This window comes from Pan paniscus, chromosome 9 (genome assembly GCF_029289425.2).
Source record: "Pan paniscus chromosome 9, NHGRI_mPanPan1-v2.0_pri, whole genome shotgun sequence".
Taxonomy (NCBI): Eukaryota; Metazoa; Chordata; class Mammalia; order Primates; family Hominidae; genus Pan; species Pan paniscus.
The window spans coordinates 122,246,715-122,267,217 of NC_073258.2; the positions used below are offsets into that span (position 1 = coordinate 122,246,715).

General features: G+C 42.0%; 1 protein-coding gene across 1 annotated transcript in view; it reads left to right on the forward strand.

The window, feature by feature from the left end:
- SORL1 (sortilin related receptor 1) overlaps nt 1-20,503 on the forward strand; it is a 180,368-nt gene that overhangs the window by 81,823 nt on the left and 78,042 nt on the right. The window contains exons 13-18 of the mRNA XM_003819971.5: nt 8,401-8,579; nt 10,096-10,282; nt 14,826-14,954; nt 15,451-15,536; nt 18,805-18,977; nt 20,054-20,185. Of these exons, the coding sequence (XP_003820019.3) occupies nt 8,401-8,579; nt 10,096-10,282; nt 14,826-14,954; nt 15,451-15,536; nt 18,805-18,977; nt 20,054-20,185 (886 nt within the window). The remainder of the gene's footprint in view (nt 1-8,400; nt 8,580-10,095; nt 10,283-14,825; nt 14,955-15,450; nt 15,537-18,804; nt 18,978-20,053; nt 20,186-20,503) is intronic.

The window sequence follows — 20,503 nt, forward strand, 5'->3', positions numbered from 1 at the left end:
GACCACTGCCACTGTGCTCCATGTCAATGACAACCCCTGGAGCACAGATGTGAGTGGAGGCTTCCTGGATGTGTGCAACCTGGTGGTACCCAAGAGACACCAGAGATGACCTAATCCACTTTCCTTAGTTTTCACATGAGGGAATAAGGGATTAGTCAGGAGTTAATGCCCACACTGGAACTTGAGCATATTTCTGTTAGGAATCATTTCAGGTCAATTACACAGACAACTGTCGAACATCTACAATGAAGCAGATGCTGTGCTAGATACGAAGGATGCAAAGGCGAGTGGGGCACTGATCGGGAGCTGCCTGTGCCCACTGTGGCTCTGTGATGTTTCTGAGGCAGATGCAGAGAGAGAGGCTGGGAGGAGGGGGTTGTTTGAAAGAGGGCTTTCTGCTCTGATTTTACTCATCTTTAGGGAGGAAAGCCAAGTAAAGTAGCATTAGTAACTCAAATAGGTTGTAGTGGGGACAGCAATTGAAGCATTGCTCAAAGTAAACATTAGGGTTTTTTTTTTTTTGGTTGATGTTCTTTTAAGTTATGCATGTCTTTCTCTCCCTGATTAGCACAGATATCTAGGAGTTGACTGTTGTTTGTTTCAGCTTCTGCCTTGAGTCTCCTCTGAGACTGTTACCTTTGTTATTGTTAATTGAAATTGAGAGCAAGAAGTGGAACACTTTGTTTTGCTCTTGTGTCTACATGTCTGAACTGGGTAAATAAGAACCTGCACTGGGGATCCACTTATTCGTTCATTCAGCCCGCTGCTCCTGTGTACCTGCCCATGGGAGGCATAGGAGCAGTGGCTTTTTCGTCAGAGAAGGGGCTGTTGCATTTTTGCACCCCGACCGAAGAAGATTCAAACACGTTTGTCAGCTTGATCACGGAAGAGAAGATCAATTTCTGTTTCTTCGCTGCGGTTTGCTTGTCAGCGTGATGATATTATTCGTAGTCAGTAATAATATTTTGAACTTGCCCCAAAGCATCTTTTTTTTCTAAGACATCCAATTTCATAGGGGCTTCTCTCTGGAAATCCTGAAAAGCCCCTGAAAAGACTCCACGCAGCAGAGCAGCTGTCTTTTCTGGACCTGGGCTCTGGAAGCAGCCCCACAGTTCCAGAATGTGGGAGGCAGTGGTTAATGTCTTCACTTGCTTGCAGCACCTCTCAATGGTACAGTTATCGGGAGAGCCACCCCTACTTTATCCTAACCCCTGTGGTTTTTCTGCCCCTTGAGGTATAGAGAAGCAGGTGTTCTTATCACTGTGTTTTTTTTTTTTTTTTTTTTTTTTTTTCTGGAGTGCAGTGGTGCGATCTCGGCTCACTGCAACCTCCTCTTCCCAGACTCAAGCGGTCCTCCCATCTCAGCCTCCCAGTAGCTGGGACCACAGGCATGAGCCACCATGCCTGGCTAATTTTTATATCTTTTTTTTTTTTTTTGGTAGAGACGGGTTTCGCCATGTTGCCCAGGTTGTTCTCATTTGAACTCCTGAGTTCAAAGTGATCCACCTGCCTTCCTAAGTGTTGGGATTACAGGTGTCAGCCACCAAGCTTGGTCTTTATCACCTTTTAACTGTTAAGAAACCGAGAAACGGAGTTGCAGTGCAGTTTCTTTAACTTCCTTCAACAAGCGTTTATGAATAATGCCCTTTCTGTGTGCTAGGAAAGATTCGAGGTGCCAGGGGCAGAAAAGTAAGAGGTCTTATTCCTGATGAACGGCAATCCAGTAGAAAACACTCGCAAAATCAAGTCACTGAAGTACACTGAGGTATAAGATTATGAAGAGCGCTGGGTGCAGTGGGAGCCAGAATGAGGGCCAGGTGATGCTATCTGGGGGACAAAGGAGGACTTCTGAGAGAGGAAACCCCAGCTGAGCCTAAAAGGATACAAAGCAAGGTCGGAATGCTTTTCCAGGTCTAGAGAGACCTTGAGCAAGGGCCAAAGCATGATCAGTGGGGAATGCACACGGCTCTTGAGTATTAATAGAATGCAAATTTCCAGGTGGGAAGTGGTGAGAAACGAGGCTGGAGGAAGGTGTGTATGTAGAGGCCAGGTCCTGGGGGACCTCACCTGTGCCTTACTAAAGAGATTAAAGTTTGCTTTGAGGTGATAGGGTCCCTTTGAAGGATTTTAGTAGGGGAATGACATGGCTAGACTTGCATTATAGAATGATGGATCTGGCAGAATGGAGATGATGGATTCAGTGGAGAGAGAATGGAGGTGAGAGCTGATGCTGGGGTGCGTTTGAGGACTAAGTCTGCAGGGCATGGTTTCTGATTCACCTGGGATGATGGGAGAAGTGATTATACCGCTCATAGAAAGGCAGAGGTAAAGGAGTAGGCTTGCAGGGCTGTATATTAAATGCAGACATGGACAGGTTGAATTGAAGCCTCTGTTGTGTGTCCAAGGGGCGATGTCCAGCAGGAATCTGGACATATTACAACATCTGGTGCAGCCTTCCGCCACCCTTTGCAAGAATTTTCTCCATGCCATCTGTGATAGACAATCTTTTGTTCTATACTTGAACATTTCTATTAATGGGGAATTTGCCATATCAAAAGGTGCTTCCATTTTACTTTGGGACAGTTTGCTGTTCATTTGTTCACTAATTCATTTGTGAATTAAAGTTCTCTGGTAAGGGAGAGCCCAGATTCTCCTCCCTCCAGCTTCTATTCGTGGACTTTGTTCTGCTCCCTGGAGATGCACAGTAGATACTTCCTTTTGCATGAAAGCCTTGCAAGTATTTAAGGACCCTGTCATGTTCTCCTGAGTGTCTGCCATTTCATGATGAATATCCTCGGTTCCTTTCCTCATATTCTATAGATCCTCAATCTCCATCTTCTAGGTTCTCCCTTAGGTCTGCCTCACGATGTCAGTGCCTTAAAATGTGGTACCTGGATCTGGCCCCAATAGCCTGAAACACGCAGAAGATGTTGAGATTTTGCCTTCATGATTCTGAACACTCTGTATCTATTAATAAAAACCTCTGACAGTGTTTCCATTTTTAACAGCCATCTCAAACTGGTGGCTCCTATTTTTTTTTTTTTTTGAGAGGAGGTATCATTTGCATACCACAGGATGCTCAGATATTGACTACACCATTTAATCAGTTCTGAAGGGTGCATGTCAAGATGTAGAGTATTTCCATCAGTCCAGAAAATACTCACGTGCCCCTTTCCAGTCAGTGCTCTCCACCCCCAAACCCCTGCCCCAATTACAGGCAACCACTGGTATGTTTATCACTGTAGCTGCCTATTCCAGAATTTCATGTTTGTATGTTTTGTATTTGGCTTCTTTTACTCAGCATAATGATTTTGAGATTTATCAATCTTTTAACTGGTATCAGTAGGCTGAGTTCACTTTAACTAAAATACCTGAGATCCTTCTTTCTTATGGATCTTATTAAAGACCGGATGTTCCCCGTCCTGTATTTGAGCAAACAGGTTTTTGAAACTACATGTGGAGCTTTATTTTTATTTTTGCTTATTTTTTTTGGTTTGAATTGTATTTTTGGCATTTATTTATTTTTTTGAGACAGAGTCTCACTCTGTCGCTTAGGCTGGAGCACAGTGGCGCCATCTTGGCTCACTGCAACCTCCACCTCCCAGGTTCAAGCGATTCTCCTGCCTCAGCCTCCCGAGTAGCTGGGATTACAGGCATGCACCACCACGCCCAGCTAATTTTTGTATTTTTAGTAGAGGTGGGGTTTCACCTTGTTGGTCAGGCTGGTCTCGATTTCTTGACCTTGTGATCCGCCCGCCTCAGCCTCCCAAAGTGCTGAGATTACAGGCGTGAGCCTCTGTGCCTGGCCCCAGCATTTATTATATTATTTATACAATTAGCCTTTTACCCTTTGCAAATTTGGCAGATTCGCCTTCCGGATCCCTATCCAGATCATTGACAGATGTGTTGAGCTCTGTGAGAACTAGAAGTCTTATCTTGGGTTGAGATCAAACCATACGTCAGCACTCTTGGGATGTGCTTATTTTACCATCAGTGAATTTTATCTGACTGCGTGGTCCACAAAGATCTTCATGAAAAAAAGAATGTTCTGTGTCATTGTCCTGTTTTTCAAATCAAGAATTACCACGAGGAAAGGAAATGGAGTTAGTCTGTTGTGACTTGTGTGTGAAACCATTTGGGTTCTTAGCCTTGACCTCCTTTTCGTCTGAGTGCTCTCAAATAAACTGTTTCATAATCCATTCTTGAAACCACCTTTTCTTCATTAAGGAAATAAAAGTATTTTCCCTATTCTAGTTTTTGAGATCTTTGTTCTTCATAATTCTTCTAGAGATTATTGAAAAAGATGCTATAATCATCCTATCTTTAAGTCTTTCAGTTCCTTAGAATTTATTTTGTACTGATTTTCCTTTAACTTAAATGGTTTTTCTTGTCCAATTTGAAGATTATTTTCCTTGATAAAGATAAAAGCAAAATAGAAATTTTTTTCTGTTTTTTTTAGACCCAGCTTTACTACTATGTTGTTATTCAAAGATTTTTTCTTTTTTTTTACTAACGAAGTCTTTATTTCTTTTGTTCTCAGCTTTCCAATCAGCCAGAAAACATAAAGTATTTTCAATTCAAAGTTCTAGTAAAGATAGGAAGAACTGGGTGATGGTTTTCATAAATGAATGAATGAATGAACGAATGGATGAATGTGTATCAAGTGCTCTGTTTTTTTAAATTGATACATATGATTATGTCTGCTATTATTTATTCTATTGGCCATCAGAGCAATGATCCTATTCCTTTCTGATTCTTTATAGAACTTGCCAGATAACCAATCCACTGACCCACCAGTCTGCCAATTATTTTGGTAATTTGAAACATAAACCTTGATTCATTTTGAACTTATCTTGCTACTATTCCAACAGACTACTGGCTATGAGAATTACAGCTAGAATTAGCTAGCAGTAACTGAATTTGTTGCTCTTGGTTATATGACCTTTTTTCCCATCTTGAATGTGTTCTTTAGAAACCTGAACTCACCAGGAACTTTTCTGGGTAGCTGCCTGCTAGAGTCCTAAGTTGGGTATCTACCACACTTCTTCCTTTTAGAGTATCTGTGGTTATATTATGTTTTATTATTATATTATCTGACCTTCCCATCTTCTTGAGAGTTTTTGGCCCTGGGATTGTGTCTATATTTTTATCTGAACAGTTTGATTTCTTCATTCCTAAAGGCTGGTGCCCTATATCCTCTTTCATAACTTAAGAATGCAAAGATGGGCCAGACGCGGTGGCTCACGCCTGTAATCCCAGCACTCTGGGAGGCTGAGGTGGGTGGATCATTTGATGTCAGGAGTTTGAGACCAGCCTGGCCAACAAGGTGAAATCCCATCTCTACTAAAAATACAAAAAAAAAAAAAAAAAAAAAGAATGCAAAGATGACTTTGTTTCTTCACAAGGTTCTTGTCACTTACTTTTACCAATACAAGTTCTCCTTTGGGGGTCAGAATTCAGTCCAAAATGCGTGTTCTCTTAACTGCTGCTGTTGATAAGACAAGAGCCTTTTCCCCAAAATTCTGAAGAGCACCATTTTCTAAATGAGCAGTGTATTTTCAGATACAAGCTATGCTTGGTCATGTACCTGCTTGTTATTTCATTAATGAGTTATTGTCAGAGTCCTCTGGGAACTCTCAAGAAGTGGGGTGATTCATTTCCTGAGGTTATGTTGGGTTCGAGGAGCTCTTAAAGAGAATTAACTTGGCAATGTATACATAGATGGACTTTAGCATTACCACTGAGTGGGCAGATGGCTACCATCATGTCTGGATAATAGGTTGACTCTGTTGGTTCAGTTTGCTTTAAAAGTAATATAAACCTTTAGCTTATCACACTGGTTACAAGAAGGAGACTGAATGAGTTAATTTATCCAAATATCTGTTTCAAAATTTTCTTAAACCAAAAGCATATCTGCCAGGTGAGATTTCTCCCCTTGTGAGAGATTTGTAGGGGGAGATTACTTAATCTCCCATTGACATTTATTATTCTGCCTTGTAACCCTACCAGTTGGTTTAACCCCTAGCCTTTTTGTAGCAGTATCTTTTTTTTTTTTTTTTTTTAAGGCAAGGTCTCGCTCTGTCATCCAGGTGGGACTGCAGTGTTGCAGTCATGGCACACTGCAGCCTCACACTCTTGGACTCAAGCAATCCTCACACCTCAGCCTCCAGAGAAGTAGCTGGGACCTCAGGGGGCACCACCACACGTGACTAATTTATTTTAAAAATTTTCTGTAGAGATGGGGTTCTCATTATGTTTCTCAGGCTGGTCTCAAACTCCTGGCCTCAAAAGATCCTTCTGCCTTGGCCTCCCAAAGTGCTGGGATTACAGGCATGTGCTACCACGCCTAGCCAAATAGATTTTAATAATCTCAATATAAGATGAAGTGTTTGGATGGAGTGATGTCATGAAAAGATTTATGTCAAGGATTAGAATCCCAAAGGTGTAAAACTAAAATCTCAAAAACATGAGAAAGGTGAAAGAAAAAGTTTTGCATATAATTTGGATTTAAGAAGGACCCAGAAGCCCTGTGATTCTAAAGAAGGCTTGAATTGAGTGATTTCTCATGTCAAGTGTCTCACCAGCCCACTGGGTGATAAAACAAGTGTTGGGCAGATTTTCTTCCTTGCCTCCCTCTCCGTCCCTCTTCTCCTTCTTCGACACCAAAGATAATGTAAAATCAGTGCAGTTACTCAAACGCTGCTTAGTTTTTCAAGGGCTGGCTTCCTGGTTCTGTTATAGTCTGTCTTGGAGACTTTCCTCAGTATATACTTTCCTTCAACTTTTTGCTTTTTAGTTTCTAAGACCACGGAAAAGTTGGAAAAACCGTATAACGAACACCCATGAAACCTTCACCTAGAGTCACAAATTGTTAGCATTTGCCGGTTTGCTCTACTTCTATCATTGGTCTATTTATCTATCCTGTGTATCCATCCATTATTTTTTAGCTGAATCATTTTAAAGAAAGTTGCAGACATCATGCTCCCTCACAGCTACTTAAATGTGTATCTCCAATAAATAAGGGCATTTTCCTATATAATCACAATGCCATTCTCACACCTAAGAAAATTAACATGAACTCGGTATGACTTATAGACTATATTTTCTCAGTTGTCTCAAATTATTTATGGCCACTTTTCCCCTTCAATCTGGCATTTAGCCAGTCCTGAACTAAACCCTGGATTGGATTTACACATTGCAAATTTGTTTAGTCATTGCATTTGGCTTTTATACTCCTTTAGTCTTTTAAAATCTATAACACATTATCTGCCTTTTTTCGTTATTTATTTGGTTTTTGTGGCCTTGATTTTTTTGAAGAATCTGGAGCAGTTATCGTGTAGAATATCCCACATTTTGGATTTGTCCAATTGTGTAGACTAGTACACAGAGGATGTGTTATTCTCAATGCTTTATTCAGGAGGCACCTAATATCAAGTTGTCCTGCTATTGATGATGTTTAGTTAAGACTGTGACTCTCTGATCATTCATTGTAAGATTATGTTTTGTAAAATTTTATTTCCCCATTTGTGGTGAATGATTTGTCTGTTCAGATCATCTGAACATCCTGGCCCCAACACTTTCACCGAATGGTTTTAGCATCCAGTGATGATCCTTGTGTGATTTAGTTATTGCAGTGGGGATAATTTTTCTGTAATTATATTATATTATATTATTATTATAATATAATATATATATTGTTGTGTCCAACCCTTATTAAGTGCCATTCTAATATAAGAAAAAAATTGGGGGCCAGGCGCGGTGGCTCATGACTGTAATCCCAGCACTTTGGGAGGCCGAGGCAGGCGGATCACGAGGTCGGGAGGTCGAGATCATCCTGGCTAACATGGTGAAACCCCGTCTTTACTACAAATACAAATACAAAAAAAAAAAAAAAATTAGCTGGGTGTGGTGGTGGGCACCTGTAGTCCCAGCTACTCGGGAGGCTGAGGCAGGAGAATGGCGTGAACCCAGGAGGCAGAGCTTGTAGTGAGCCGAGATCACGCCACTGCACTCCAGCCTGGGTGACAGAGTGAGACTCCATCTCAAAAAAAAGAAAAAAAAAAAGAAAAAAATTTCTCTTTTGCTCCTCTGTCTTTTAGTATCATTAGAGACACATGTCCTATTTTCATTCAATGTGTAATCTGTTACCATCATTTTTCTTTTTTATGTTTGAATTCTCCTAAATTCGGCCAGTTGGAGCCCCATCAGGCTGGTTCCTGTGTTCTTTTGAGATGACTGCATTTATTTCTGAGCATTTCCTTAAACTTTCCCTGCCTTAGCCCAGGATCAGCCATTTCTCCAAGGAGCCCTGGTTCCTCTTCCTGGTGAATGTTATATGGAAACCAAGCCTTTGCCTTAGAGACTTTCACTGCAAGGATTCTCTTACTTGCATTTGGGCAGATACAGTACCAATGAAGGGGAGACCTGGAAAACATTCATCTTCTCTGAGAAGCCAGTGTTTGTGTATGGCCTCCTCACAGAACCTGGGGAGAAGAGCACTGTCTTCACCATCTTTGGCTCGAACAAAGAGAATGTCCACAGCTGGCTGATCCTCCAGGTCAATGCTACGGATGCCTTGGGTAAGCTGCTGCCTCCTTGGACCTTTTCACATGGATATGCATGGACTTCCTGTTATGTGCAAAGCACCAGCTTAGATACTGTGTACTCAGAAGATCCTGACATTCACTGGGGGAGATGGGCCCATAAGAGTTAGCAAAAAGCATAGGGAGGTAATTGAAGGCCTGCTCAATTCTTCTTAGTAAGACTGGGTGTTATTCTTTGTATTTTAGTTTCCTCATGCAGTTCCTGGCACATAAGAAGTTTAAATATATGTCTGCTGAATATGTAGATAAATGCATGAATGAAAAACATATTTCCAAGTCAGCAGTGCCAATTGGACATATTCAGTGAGTGTGCCTGACTGTCTGTAAGTCAGTGTGCCAAGCGATGCAGGGTCCTCTCAAAGCCATCTAGGATGTAGTTGTGATCTGCTAATCTAGATACAGGATGCATAAGTATGCAGGGAGAAGTGAAACTCTTCAGCATCCTCTCCCTGCTTCCCCACGTTATCTTACCCTTTCCTACCTCTCAGCCTTGGCTAACCTGATTCTAGCTGCCCGGAGTGCCCTGTTTCTTCTCATCTCCACCCATTCAGCCTCCCCTACTCGAAATCCTTTTCATATCTCAGGATCCAACACATTTGTGGCTGATATCCCAACCAGAAGACATCTCCCTCCTTCTCTATGTCCAGAACATAAGTGTATGCATAACTTTGTGTCTGTCACTTGGTGTGTTTCACCTTCCATTGACTAGATTATAAAGCCCTTAAAGATAAGAACTTGCCCTGTGCATATTTGTATTGTACCTACTGGAAAGCCTGATAGCCTAACAGTCTGTAGGAGTTTAATAAGTTTACTGATTTGCATGGCATTGAGTCAAAGGTTGTTTATCAGCTTCGGGTAGTATCTAATCTGACTGAAGACACATATATAAGAGACACAAAGTGCCAACATAGACATAGGCATACTTTGGAATGCTTGTAGAAAGCACCCTACTTAGACATTTCGATGAATGTGGCAGATGGAGTGATGGTGCAAGGTATCTTAGCATTTTCCAGCCTCTTTCCATGGAGATCCTGTACCTTCAAGTAGGGCCAGCGAGCCCTCCATTGCCTTCGGGCCACACTACCAGATGTGCCCTCACTGCCTGAGGAAGCAGGCCAGGAACATTAACCCCCAATGGTATTGCTCATCAAGGATTCAGCTGTTCCCTAGTTCTCTAGGAGAGAAACACTTCTGAGTACTCGTTTCTAAAGGGCACTGCTGACTCTTCTGTAATGTTTCGGAAATTTGGATAGTGCCTAAAGGTGGCTTGCTTCTTTCCAACTTTTCCAGGCAAATGCCTGCGTTTCAGGTATCCTTTTCATTGGCATAGGGCTGCCCAGCTTCAAAGCAAGCTGATTGGAGGGTCTGTGTGCTTGCGGGGTGGCAACAGATAGACAAGAAGTGGGGGTTGAGGCTAGGCACCTTGAGGCATAGCAGGAAACCCTACATAGGCCTGCCTCTAATGCTTCGTGCTGTGTTCCTTTTTCTTTAGGAGTTCCCTGCACAGAGAATGACTACAAGCTGTGGTCACCATCTGATGAGCGGGGGAATGAGTGTTTGCTGGGACACAAGACTGTTTTCAAACGGAGGACCCCCCATGCCACATGCTTCAATGGAGAGGACTTTGACAGGCCGGTGGTCGTGTCCAACTGCTCCTGCACCCGGGAGGACTATGAGTGGTCAGTTCTTCTTTGATGGCTGGGGACTGAGTTGTGTTTTATTCACTCAGCAGTGTTGCGGGAAGAGATTAGGCATGGTCCCTTTCCCTGAGCAAAGGAAGGGAATAGAAGGAAACAAGTATTTGTGAAGCATCTTTTATGTGCCAGGAACTGTGCTAGGCATGTTTCATGTAAGTTGTTTTCTTTAGTTCTTATAGCCAGGTAATGCGGTAGAGGTGTCTAGGAGAGCTGCAGCTATTTCTACAGGAATAGATAGCTCTGGGATTTATTTCTATTAGGGTAACCCAAAAATATGCTGAAGGTTTCATTGTTTTTAATCCTTCTCCTTAGGACCCTATTCTAGAGGGGATTTATTTCTTTATCTGAAACGAAGGGATGTTAGTGTGTGTATATGTGTGTGTGTTTGCATCATTTATTATTCCTTAAGCAAAATATCCAAGGCACTGCTGCGAATGCTAAAAGTAGGAGAAGTGATTTGTGCATGGCTAATTGGCACAGGAGATAGAAGAGAGCAAGTGCCTCAGAGGAGGAACTGGTACTTTAATTGTGACTATTGAAAGGAAGGAGAGGGCTGTGGATTGCTGTTGGAGAATGAGGAAATTTTTGGAAGAAGTACTGTGTGAGCTGGGCTCTCAGGGAGCATCAATATTTGCAGACAGCAGTGTTTTGAGACCATGTGTCTGCAACAGGCAGGTGTAGAGGCAGCAGGGTGTGGTTGGGAGTTGAATTGGGATGCCTTGTTGGGTGTATGACATGGGGATGACGATTGGAGATGAGGCTGAAAAGATAGAATACAGTAGGGGAGAGAGACCTTAGAGGGGATGAACCTTATTCTATAATTAGGAGGAGGCCTTCAGCGGCTTTTGAGGAGAGTTGATGATGAGAACAGAGCTTAGCTGTAGGAGCTTTTGAGGAGAGTTGATGATGAGAACAGAGCTTAGCTGTAGGAAGAGGATTCTAGTGGCAGAGTACAGAGGATCTCAGAGCTCCTGGACAGTCACTGTAGTCTGTAATTCAGCATGAAATCATTGTAGTTTAGTCAGGAGCACCAAGAGAGCCATGGGTATTTAATATAAATACACAACTCATATTTCAGTGGTTGCTGAGGCACAGAGGAACTAGATTTTGCTTTGGGCAGCTGTACTTGTCTTGACTAAAGCCAGAAACCTCTGATGTATTCTAGACCAGAGGTTGGAACATGGTCATATAGTAAATGTTTTAGACTTTGTAGGCCATATGGTTTCTATGATCTGTGTTACAACTCCTCACTTTGCCCATGGCAGTGCCCATGGGTGAATGAAAGCAGCTCTAGAGGAATGAACGTGGCTGTGATCCAGTAAATCTCTATTTACAAAAATGGCCAACCAGGTTTGGCCACTTCTGTTCTCGACCAGTGCTTCTGAAACTTTAAGGTGCATATGAATCACTTGCAGAGTCTGCCTTGGTCACATGCAGATTCTGCCTCAGGAGTTCTGGGGCTCTGCATTCCCATCAAGCTCCCAAGAGATGTGGCTGCTGCTTATCTGCACATTCACCCTTTGAGCAGCAAGGCTTAGAACAGAGAAGACAGTCATTTCCTTAGAAAGGTGTGTGCTCCCAAGGTAACGACACAGACTCTTTAACAGCAAAAGCACAGAGCTGGCTGATGTTCTTGGTGACGTCAGTTCCATGCTGTTTGCCTTCTGCTCTTTCTTACACACTTTTGCATTATAGTCTAATCTAATCTGAGAGCTTTGTTGGCTCCAGGTAGTCCTCCCCAGACCGGCTTGAGACTGGAGAGGTCCTAATCCCTGAAAAGATCATAGTGCCCTCTCTCTCCCCTCTTCCTATCCCCAATATGTACTTCAAAATAAAATTAAGACTAAGTAAAAAATAGGTAAGAAAGTCTAACAAATCTTTGGGTTTTTTTTTTTTATGACATTTAGGCTTAAAAACAAATAACATTAAAATTTTCTCTCTTGCCCTACATTTCCCCAACCCTCACCAAAAAAAAAAAAAAAAAAAAAAAAAAAAAAAAAAAAAAAATCACACACACAAGAAAAGAAATGGAGCTTGGTGTGCCCTTCTGGGTAAACTGGCCTGGGACCTGCTGGTCTACCATGCCCACCCCATCTGCCTTGCTGGAACCTGCTGTATGCTCACCCTGCTTGTATGGGGAGTGTTTTTATTGTAGACCAGTAAAACCACCTGCTCTGCCCCTCGTGGAGTTGGGTTGCAGGCCAAATGAGATCGTGGGGTGATGACCCTCTGAAATGGTAAGGGGTATATGGATGTCAGCTGTTCCCCGCTCCACCCCCACCCCCAATTGTTTCTCTGCTTGCTGTAGCTGCTGGAAGGCAGCCAGCCCAACTATATGGTTCTTGGAGATGTTTGATGGCATTGGACTATGGCACTGAGAAGGAAAATGGTCCCAAGATAGATGTCAGGAAATGAGATGAGAATGAGCAAGCTTATAGTATCTTTCCATTAGTTCAGGTACTGGTTGACAACTGTGTTTGAACACCAGGTTATTTCTGATAGTCCTTTTAGACCACACTGGGAAGCCCAGCTATTGGCCCATGTTTCCTGATTTCCATGGTAGATTCTTTTATATTCTTATATTTCTCGACATTGCCAAGTCATGCAGCTTTCACATTCTTGACTGCAACCCCTAGTAAATAATACATTTTCTCTTATGACCCTGTACTTACATATGTATGTGTATATACATACACACATATAATTAAAACACAAGTTTTAGGAGACAACATTGACTTTTAAATGTATGATGGGGCCTTTTGCAATCTTTTGCACTTTTTTGGGAGGGGAAGAATCTAGTCTTGGGCCTCCCAAGTACTTTCAGAGTCCACTAGGTCATGACCTATGGTCAAAGAAAGCTGCCCAGGAAGACTGCTTTGCTATTGGAGGCAAATAAGTAATTAGCTAATGCTTTATCTGGTTCCTAAAAAGATTTAAAGTGGCCGTTCAGTAATAACGAACTGAGGTAATGAAAGAGGCACATTTGATAGTGACAAAACTGCTGCCTTTTGAACAATTCTTACAAACTATTAAATGTGGATTATGATATAATGCACACAAATCACTCTCTGTGTATCTGTTAATACTTTTTGTGTCAGAAATGTTTAATGAATATTTGGAGTTTTTCTTTTTGTTTTTTGTTTTTCTGAGACAGAGTCTCACTCTGTCACCCAGGCTGGAGTGCAGTGGTGCAATCTTGGCTCACTGCAACCTCTGCCTCCCAAGTTCAAGCCATTCTCTTGCCTCAGCCTCCAGAGTAGCTGGGATTACAGGTGCATGCCACCATGCCCAGCTGATTTTTGTATTTTTAGTAGAGACGGGGTTTTGCCATGTTGCCCAGGCTGGTCTAGAACTCCTGACCTCAAGTGAGCCACCCACCTCAGCCTCCCAAAATGCTGGGATTACAGGCGTGAGTTACCATGCCGGACCTAAATATTTGTTGAATTGAATAGAGCAAATAAATGTGTTCTGGTAGAGCACATGAACATGGAATATATGTTCTGTTCTATAATTCTTTGAATATATTCTGTAATTCATTGAATTATAGAATTTACAGGTTTGGAAGGGCCTTAGAACATTCATAGTACAGTCACCTCGTTTTAGAATCGTCTTCGACTGAGGCCTCCTGCTTCCTACTCCAGGATGCTGCCCTTCAAGCTGGGAGGTTTGGCAGATGTGACTCCAGATCACAGGAGGTCTCATGAACCTAACTACTGTATCTCAAAGTACAGGATGACTTAGCTAGTATGTGGATATACTCTTAAATAACATTGAACCCCTAGTCAAATTTTTTCTTTTTTTCTGAGACAGGGGCTTGCTCTGTTGCCCGGGCTGGAGTGCAGTGGCGCAATCACGGCTCACTGCAGCCTTGACCTCCTGGGCTCAAATGATTCTCCCACCTCAGCCTCCCAAGTAGCTGGGACCACAGGTGTGCAGCACCATACCTGGCTAATTTTTTTTATTCTTTTTTGTAGAGACAGGGTCTTACCATGTTGCCCACGTTGGTCTTGAACTCCTGGGCTTAAACAATATGTCTGCCTTGGCCTCCCAAAGTGTTGGGATTACAGGTGTGAACCACCATGCCCAGCCCCAAATAATTTCTTAAAAAGGTTATTCTTTTAAAATTTCTCTTTTACTTCTTCAGATTCTGTCAAAAAGAAAGTCTCATTGGTTGCTAGTAACTGTAACATTTGCCTAATCCCTTTTAACAGAGAGGGCAGGTCCAGAGTCTTAGAGTAGGGAACTGGATCTGGCTAAAATTTAATACTGTTTTGATTTGGCATGATGATTTTTATTTTTTTTTTGGTCTATTTATGGCATGTGATTGTGTTTTTCCTACTGTGGTTCTGATATAAATCTTCTTTTGAAGATGTATTTTATATAAAAAGTAAATATTCTTTAAAGGGACATGTTAAATAACTTATAATAAAAGTGAAAAGTAGTAAGGTAAAGTCAGCAGAATTGGTAGAGGAATGGCTGAAATGTATAAAACAGTGGCCTTAACAAAGCCCAATTGCCTTTTTAGTGACTTCGGTTTCAAGATGAGTGAAGATTTGTCATTAGAGGTTTGTGTTCCAGATCCGGAATTTTCTGGAAAGTCATACTCCCCTCCTGTGCCTTGCCCTGTGGGTTCTACTTACAGGAGAACGAGAGGGTATGTATCACAGAGGTTGCCCTGTCAGGTTCTTAGGGGTCCGCACATGGAGCGAGAGAGCATAGAGGACCGTCTGGATTGCTCTACACTCTAAATTCTAGAATTCCAAGTTAACAGCCTGCAAGTAGTTTGGGCAACATTATAAATTATGGTATTTGTAAACTCTCCTACCTCCACATTGCAAGTCTGTAAGCATCCCTGAAACTCTAGGAATATCTTAAGTCATCAACTTCAGCAGGGAAACATCTTCAGAGGAATGTATTCAAGAGATATATTTAAAAATCTTGGCCAGGACAGTGCCCTAAATTGTCTGGGCCTGCCTAGTCTAATTATAAGCAGAACTGACTCAGAACTACGAACATCCTCTTTCTAGTTCTAAAGGGAAATGAGTGGATGGACTCTACTGGCCGTGGGTAGTAAATGTATTCCCAGCTGGGATGCCTTTGTGGCTATTCTTCCATGTTTCTGACCTCTTGCTCTTGGGGTGGGGTGACAGCTACCGGAAGATTTCTGGGGACACTTGTAGCGGAGGAGATGTTGAAGCGCGACTGGAAGGAGAGCTGGTCCCCTGTCCCCTGGCAGGTAAGAGAGGTGGTTTCTTCCCTTTCATTTCTTGAGACATGGTTGAAGCAGTATCACGATCTCACCCAAGTCCGGGCTTGTGGCTCCTTTAATTGAGTGGAGAAAAACAATGGCCGTCACAAGCATCACAGGGCTTCCTCTTTTCCCTAAGGTTGGTTTCCACACTGAACTTATACATAGCCATACCCGTTTTTAGGAATGGAAAGTACTTTGTGTCAGCTCAGTTTCTTTGAGGGAAATCCCTTTGTTAATTGAAAAATATTTATTCAGCATCCACTAGGGTAGAAAGATCCCCACAGGCTTTTGTGTGTTCCTTAATCTGTTTGTCAAAGTTGAGTATAAAGAGGTGTGTGACTTCTTAGGAAGTAGCTAAGTAGTCTATGTTAATTTTGTAATAAAACTAACTGTAACTAAAATTTTAATGGAATTTTATAGATTTCAGTGTACTTTTTATGTGTTGCCAGTTTAACCCTTTTAACAACTCAGGGAAGCAGATATTATCAATTTTGTTTTTTACTTTTTCACGAGGAAGCATGTTCAGAGGAGGTTAAATGGCTTAAGGTCACACATCTAGTAAGTGACAAAGTTGAAATTCAGACTCTAAGCCCCATGCTCTTCATTGGACATTGCCCAAATGGCAAATAAATGTCATTCTCACTATTTTAGATAGTCATTATGCATGCTAATTAAGAAAAACTTCTCTGAAATGATATATAAAGGTATAGTGTGTTCTAAAACACGTTTCCGCTAGATTTAGTGGCGATGTAACATGGGGTCTTTACCACAGAGACATCAAATTATGATACTTTGAAAAATAATCTCTTAGTTGCTTTTCTTCACTGTTTCCAGTTCTTATTCATTTAATGCTTCTTTATTCCCTCTGTGCCCTCTTTCCTGCCCATACCTCTTGGTGAAGGTAAATGGCTGGAGTTAACTTCCATCTGCGGTGGGTGGTGGTGTCTACGTGGACAGCCATAAGCACCGAATGAATCATGAAAGAAGTGTGTGGTCTCCACAGGCAGGGCAGGGCAGCCCTCTCTTTTGCTCACTGCTGCCAGCTTGCCCTGGTGTTTTTCATGCTAAGTTCGTTAGTCCCTTAATTTAATCTTTCATCATTACCAGAGTAATTAACATACCTCACTATGGAGACTTGAAAAGAACCACCACTTCAGCAAATTCCAACAAATGAGCAGATAATATTCAAATATTTCCCTCACAAGAGCTGTTATTGATGAGGGCGTGGGTTAGTAGGGTTTGAGTGATTGCTCTTAAGGGGCTGGAGTGCCTACTTTTGTAATAAATATTTCTGAAGATAATTCAGCAAGGGACAAAACAGTTTGTTTAAAGCCATCTAAACTGGCAGGAAAGCTATTTTCTCTTCTACTGGAAGATAGAACAGGGAATGAAGTGGAGAAATCTCATTCCATTGTGGGCCACCTCCTATGTAAAAGAGAAAAAGAAAAAAGGCATGGAATAGGAGGCAGGGATATACCGGGAAAGAAAAAGATGCTTTCACAGGACTAATGGGGGCCGTAATATCTTTGCAAAGATGAGGTAATCTGGGCATCTGGAAGGATTTTTTAAATGCAAGAATTTTTCTTCCTTTACAATTACGATGAAAACACACATTCCTAGGCTGTATGTATGGCCAGGACCAGCCAAGAATTCCATTCCTTTTCCAGGGTAAGCATTGCGCGCTGGAATGCCGCATGCTGCTCTGAACATAATCCTAAAACAAGTATTTCTGGATTCAGGTTCTACTTTATGGGTATTAGTTTCTTAGAGGAAAAAAAAGCCCAGAGTGACAGAATGAGGTTTATAGATGCTGGAGAGAGATGTGGGGCAAAAGCCTTGCTCCTGCAAATGTAGCTTTCATGTCCCTATACCTTAGCTGGCCCCCTCCCTGGGAATGACAGCGGGAAGGTTTCCTTGACAACCAAAAGGGGAGGTAGGTTACCATGTGATGGTAACATAGATACTTCTAAAGTGACCTGGAACCAAAGGAAAAGAAGGAAAACTTACCTTATTAAAAATTGTAGGTAGATTTATTTTTTGATGCAGTATCTAAATTACAGCTTTTATAAAGAAGGTGAGTGGTACATGTTAAGTCACTGAGTGTATGGAATCAGGAAGTGGGCAGGAATGGCTAACCCAGGCATGCAGCAAAAGAATTCCGATTTGCATCTTGGTCCCATATGCAACACTCTGTCAAGATGCACACTTTAGACACAGAGGCTGGTGTGCTGCTTGTGTCCACTCCTGGGGAAGAATCTGGATGTTTCCCAGGCCGTTCCCTAAGTGGACAAGAGAGTGTACTGGGTCTTCCTATTTCCAGTTGTCTGACATTAGGTAAGTATCTTCAGCACTCAGGACCTTCATTTCTACATCTTAAAAATCATCCACACTAGTGTCTGTATCATAACAGGCAGCACAGTGTAGTGGTTAAAGCATAGACTCTGGATCCAGAGTGCCTGGGTTCCAATCTTGGTTCTGCCACTTGCTAGTTGTGTGACCTTGGGTGAGTTACTTAACCTCTCTGGTCTCAGTTTTCTCATTTGTAAAATTTGGTTAACAAGAGTTCTACCATCAGGCAGTTGTTATGGGTCTTAAACAATACCCAATACGTAGTAAGCACGTTATACACAATGTGTACACAATTTATATTTGTTGAGTAGAAACAGAATTTTTGTGGTGATTATGTTGTGGAACATTTTGTAAATAGCCAAGAACAAATGCATTATTAGTATTATTTTGGAGATCTAAGAGGTTCATAGAATTGCCATATGGTGTTGTGAACGATATGAATAAGTGAGCAAATTGATTAGAGAGCTTAGTTACAAAGCTTCAGTGACTAATGGTCTCTCGTCAACAAGATGATGATGCTGTGGTGATACAGTCACGTGAGGAGGGAGAACAGGGCGATTGGTGTAATTAGGTTGGCAAGTGTGACTTGAAGACTGGCAGGCTTAGCCCCAAAGTATGGTTGTTGAAGCATGCATATTGGGAGATTTAGAATAAAGAAAAACATAACAAGTAAAACACTTGCAGATGAAGAAACAGATTCACTGGAGTTTAAGTAACTTGCCTGAGGCAGAAATGTGATTCCATTACACACCTCCTGAGTCTTGATTTCTGTGCTCTTCACTTGGTCCACACCACATGCCAATGAATTTGAGGTTTGTGTGTGAGAAACAAATAGGTCAGATGTGCTAGGACCTCTTCAGCATCCCCTGGGTCCAACCTCCCACGTGTCTTGTGTGTCTGGCAGAAGAGAACGAGTTCATTCTGTATGCTGTGAGGAAATCCATCTACCGCTATGACCTGGCCTCGGGAGCCACCGAGCAGTTGCCTCTCACCGGGCTACGGGCAGCAGTGGCCCTGGACTTTGACTATGAGCACAACTGTTTGTATTGGTCCGACCTGGCCTTGGACATCATCCAGGTGAGTCAGCGCTTGGTCTGACTGTGGGAGCTGTGCATCGTGACTGCCCTGTCCTGATAAGCTGCATGCAGAATGGCCTATGGAAATGGGCAGTTAGAAGTTTGTAGGTGTTACTCATCTCAGGGCTGACAGGTGAAAGTTTCCAGTCTTCTGTGTTAGTATTTTTCTTTCTCTGTCTTCATCTGTTCATATAGGAAGGATAAAGAAAGCCCTAAATCCACAGACCTGCTTGAAAGTGAGGTCTTGCTTTTCCTGCTGGGAAGGTGTTGGGACTAGTAATGTAGGATGATTAGTTGCCCCCCTATTGTGCCAACTGCCTCTTGAGCATCTTTCTTCCCAAGCCATGATACAGTAACGCTTGACTTACCCATAGCTCACATAATTATCCACTTCAGCTGTTCTGAACACAGGTAAGAACCAGGAAGTAAGCATTAAAGAGCCCTGGACGGGCCAGGTAGATAGCCATACGCTCAAACCCATGCATTTAAAGGAGAGCTATTTGATCTTTATTCATTGTCTACTCAATCCTTTTAGAAAAGCAATTCCAACAAATTTTTATCTAGATTCCAACCCAACAGAAATTTCACAGTGCCTGGGTATTTGAGGGGCTTGGGGTCGGGGATGGCGGTGATGCTGAATGGAGCTGTCCAACAATAGCACTTGATGGCTAAGAGCCTCACAGGGAAGAAAGAGTATAAAAGCAGACACAAGAACTGAAATGTAACAGCAGTCTGGTTTCACTTATTTTAAAAGCAAACAGACTCATACAATCTCAGTAATCTCCGACTTTATTATTGCCATACAGCATAATTTAGTAACCAGTGTTCAAAATGATAATGCAGAGTAATATATATGATTAAATTCTCTTTATTCTGCTTAAAAAACAAAAATGTAGTACATTTTAGAAATGCTTTCATGAAAACCTGGCTTCATGTGTCTGGAAAGTTTACTAACGTAAAACATCTCATCCCTTGCCAGTCCTGCCAGTTGAATAAAGGGTTACCCTTCATGGGACTGACTTGGCAGGGGGTCATTTGAACAGTTCCTAGCATTTATTATTACTTTTCTCTCTTAAGCGCCTCTGTTTGAATGGAAGCACAGGGCAAGAGGTGATCATCAATTCTGGCCTGGAGACAGTAGAAGCTTTGGCTTTTGAACCCCTCAGCCAGCTGCTTTACTGGGTAGATGCAGGCTTCAAAAAGATTGAGGTATGTGTATTTTCGTGCTGTTCTTAATTAAGGGAGCAGGCGGGGCACCTGGGCTTTGAGCCACATTTGACACAGAGGCAAGGGCCAGTGTGTCAGATTACTCTGGAAATTTACTGCGAGTTTCCAGAGAATGGACCAGCTGAGCCTCTGGAGAGGAGAGAAAAGGGGGTAAGTACCTGGGAGTTGATCTTTTGGCTAGCAGAAGCTTAGCTAATAACAATAAATGGTAATATTTTTATTTTATTTATATATGTACTTATTTATTTTATTTATATATTATTTTTGTTTTATTTTACTACTTTTATTAAGCATGATGGC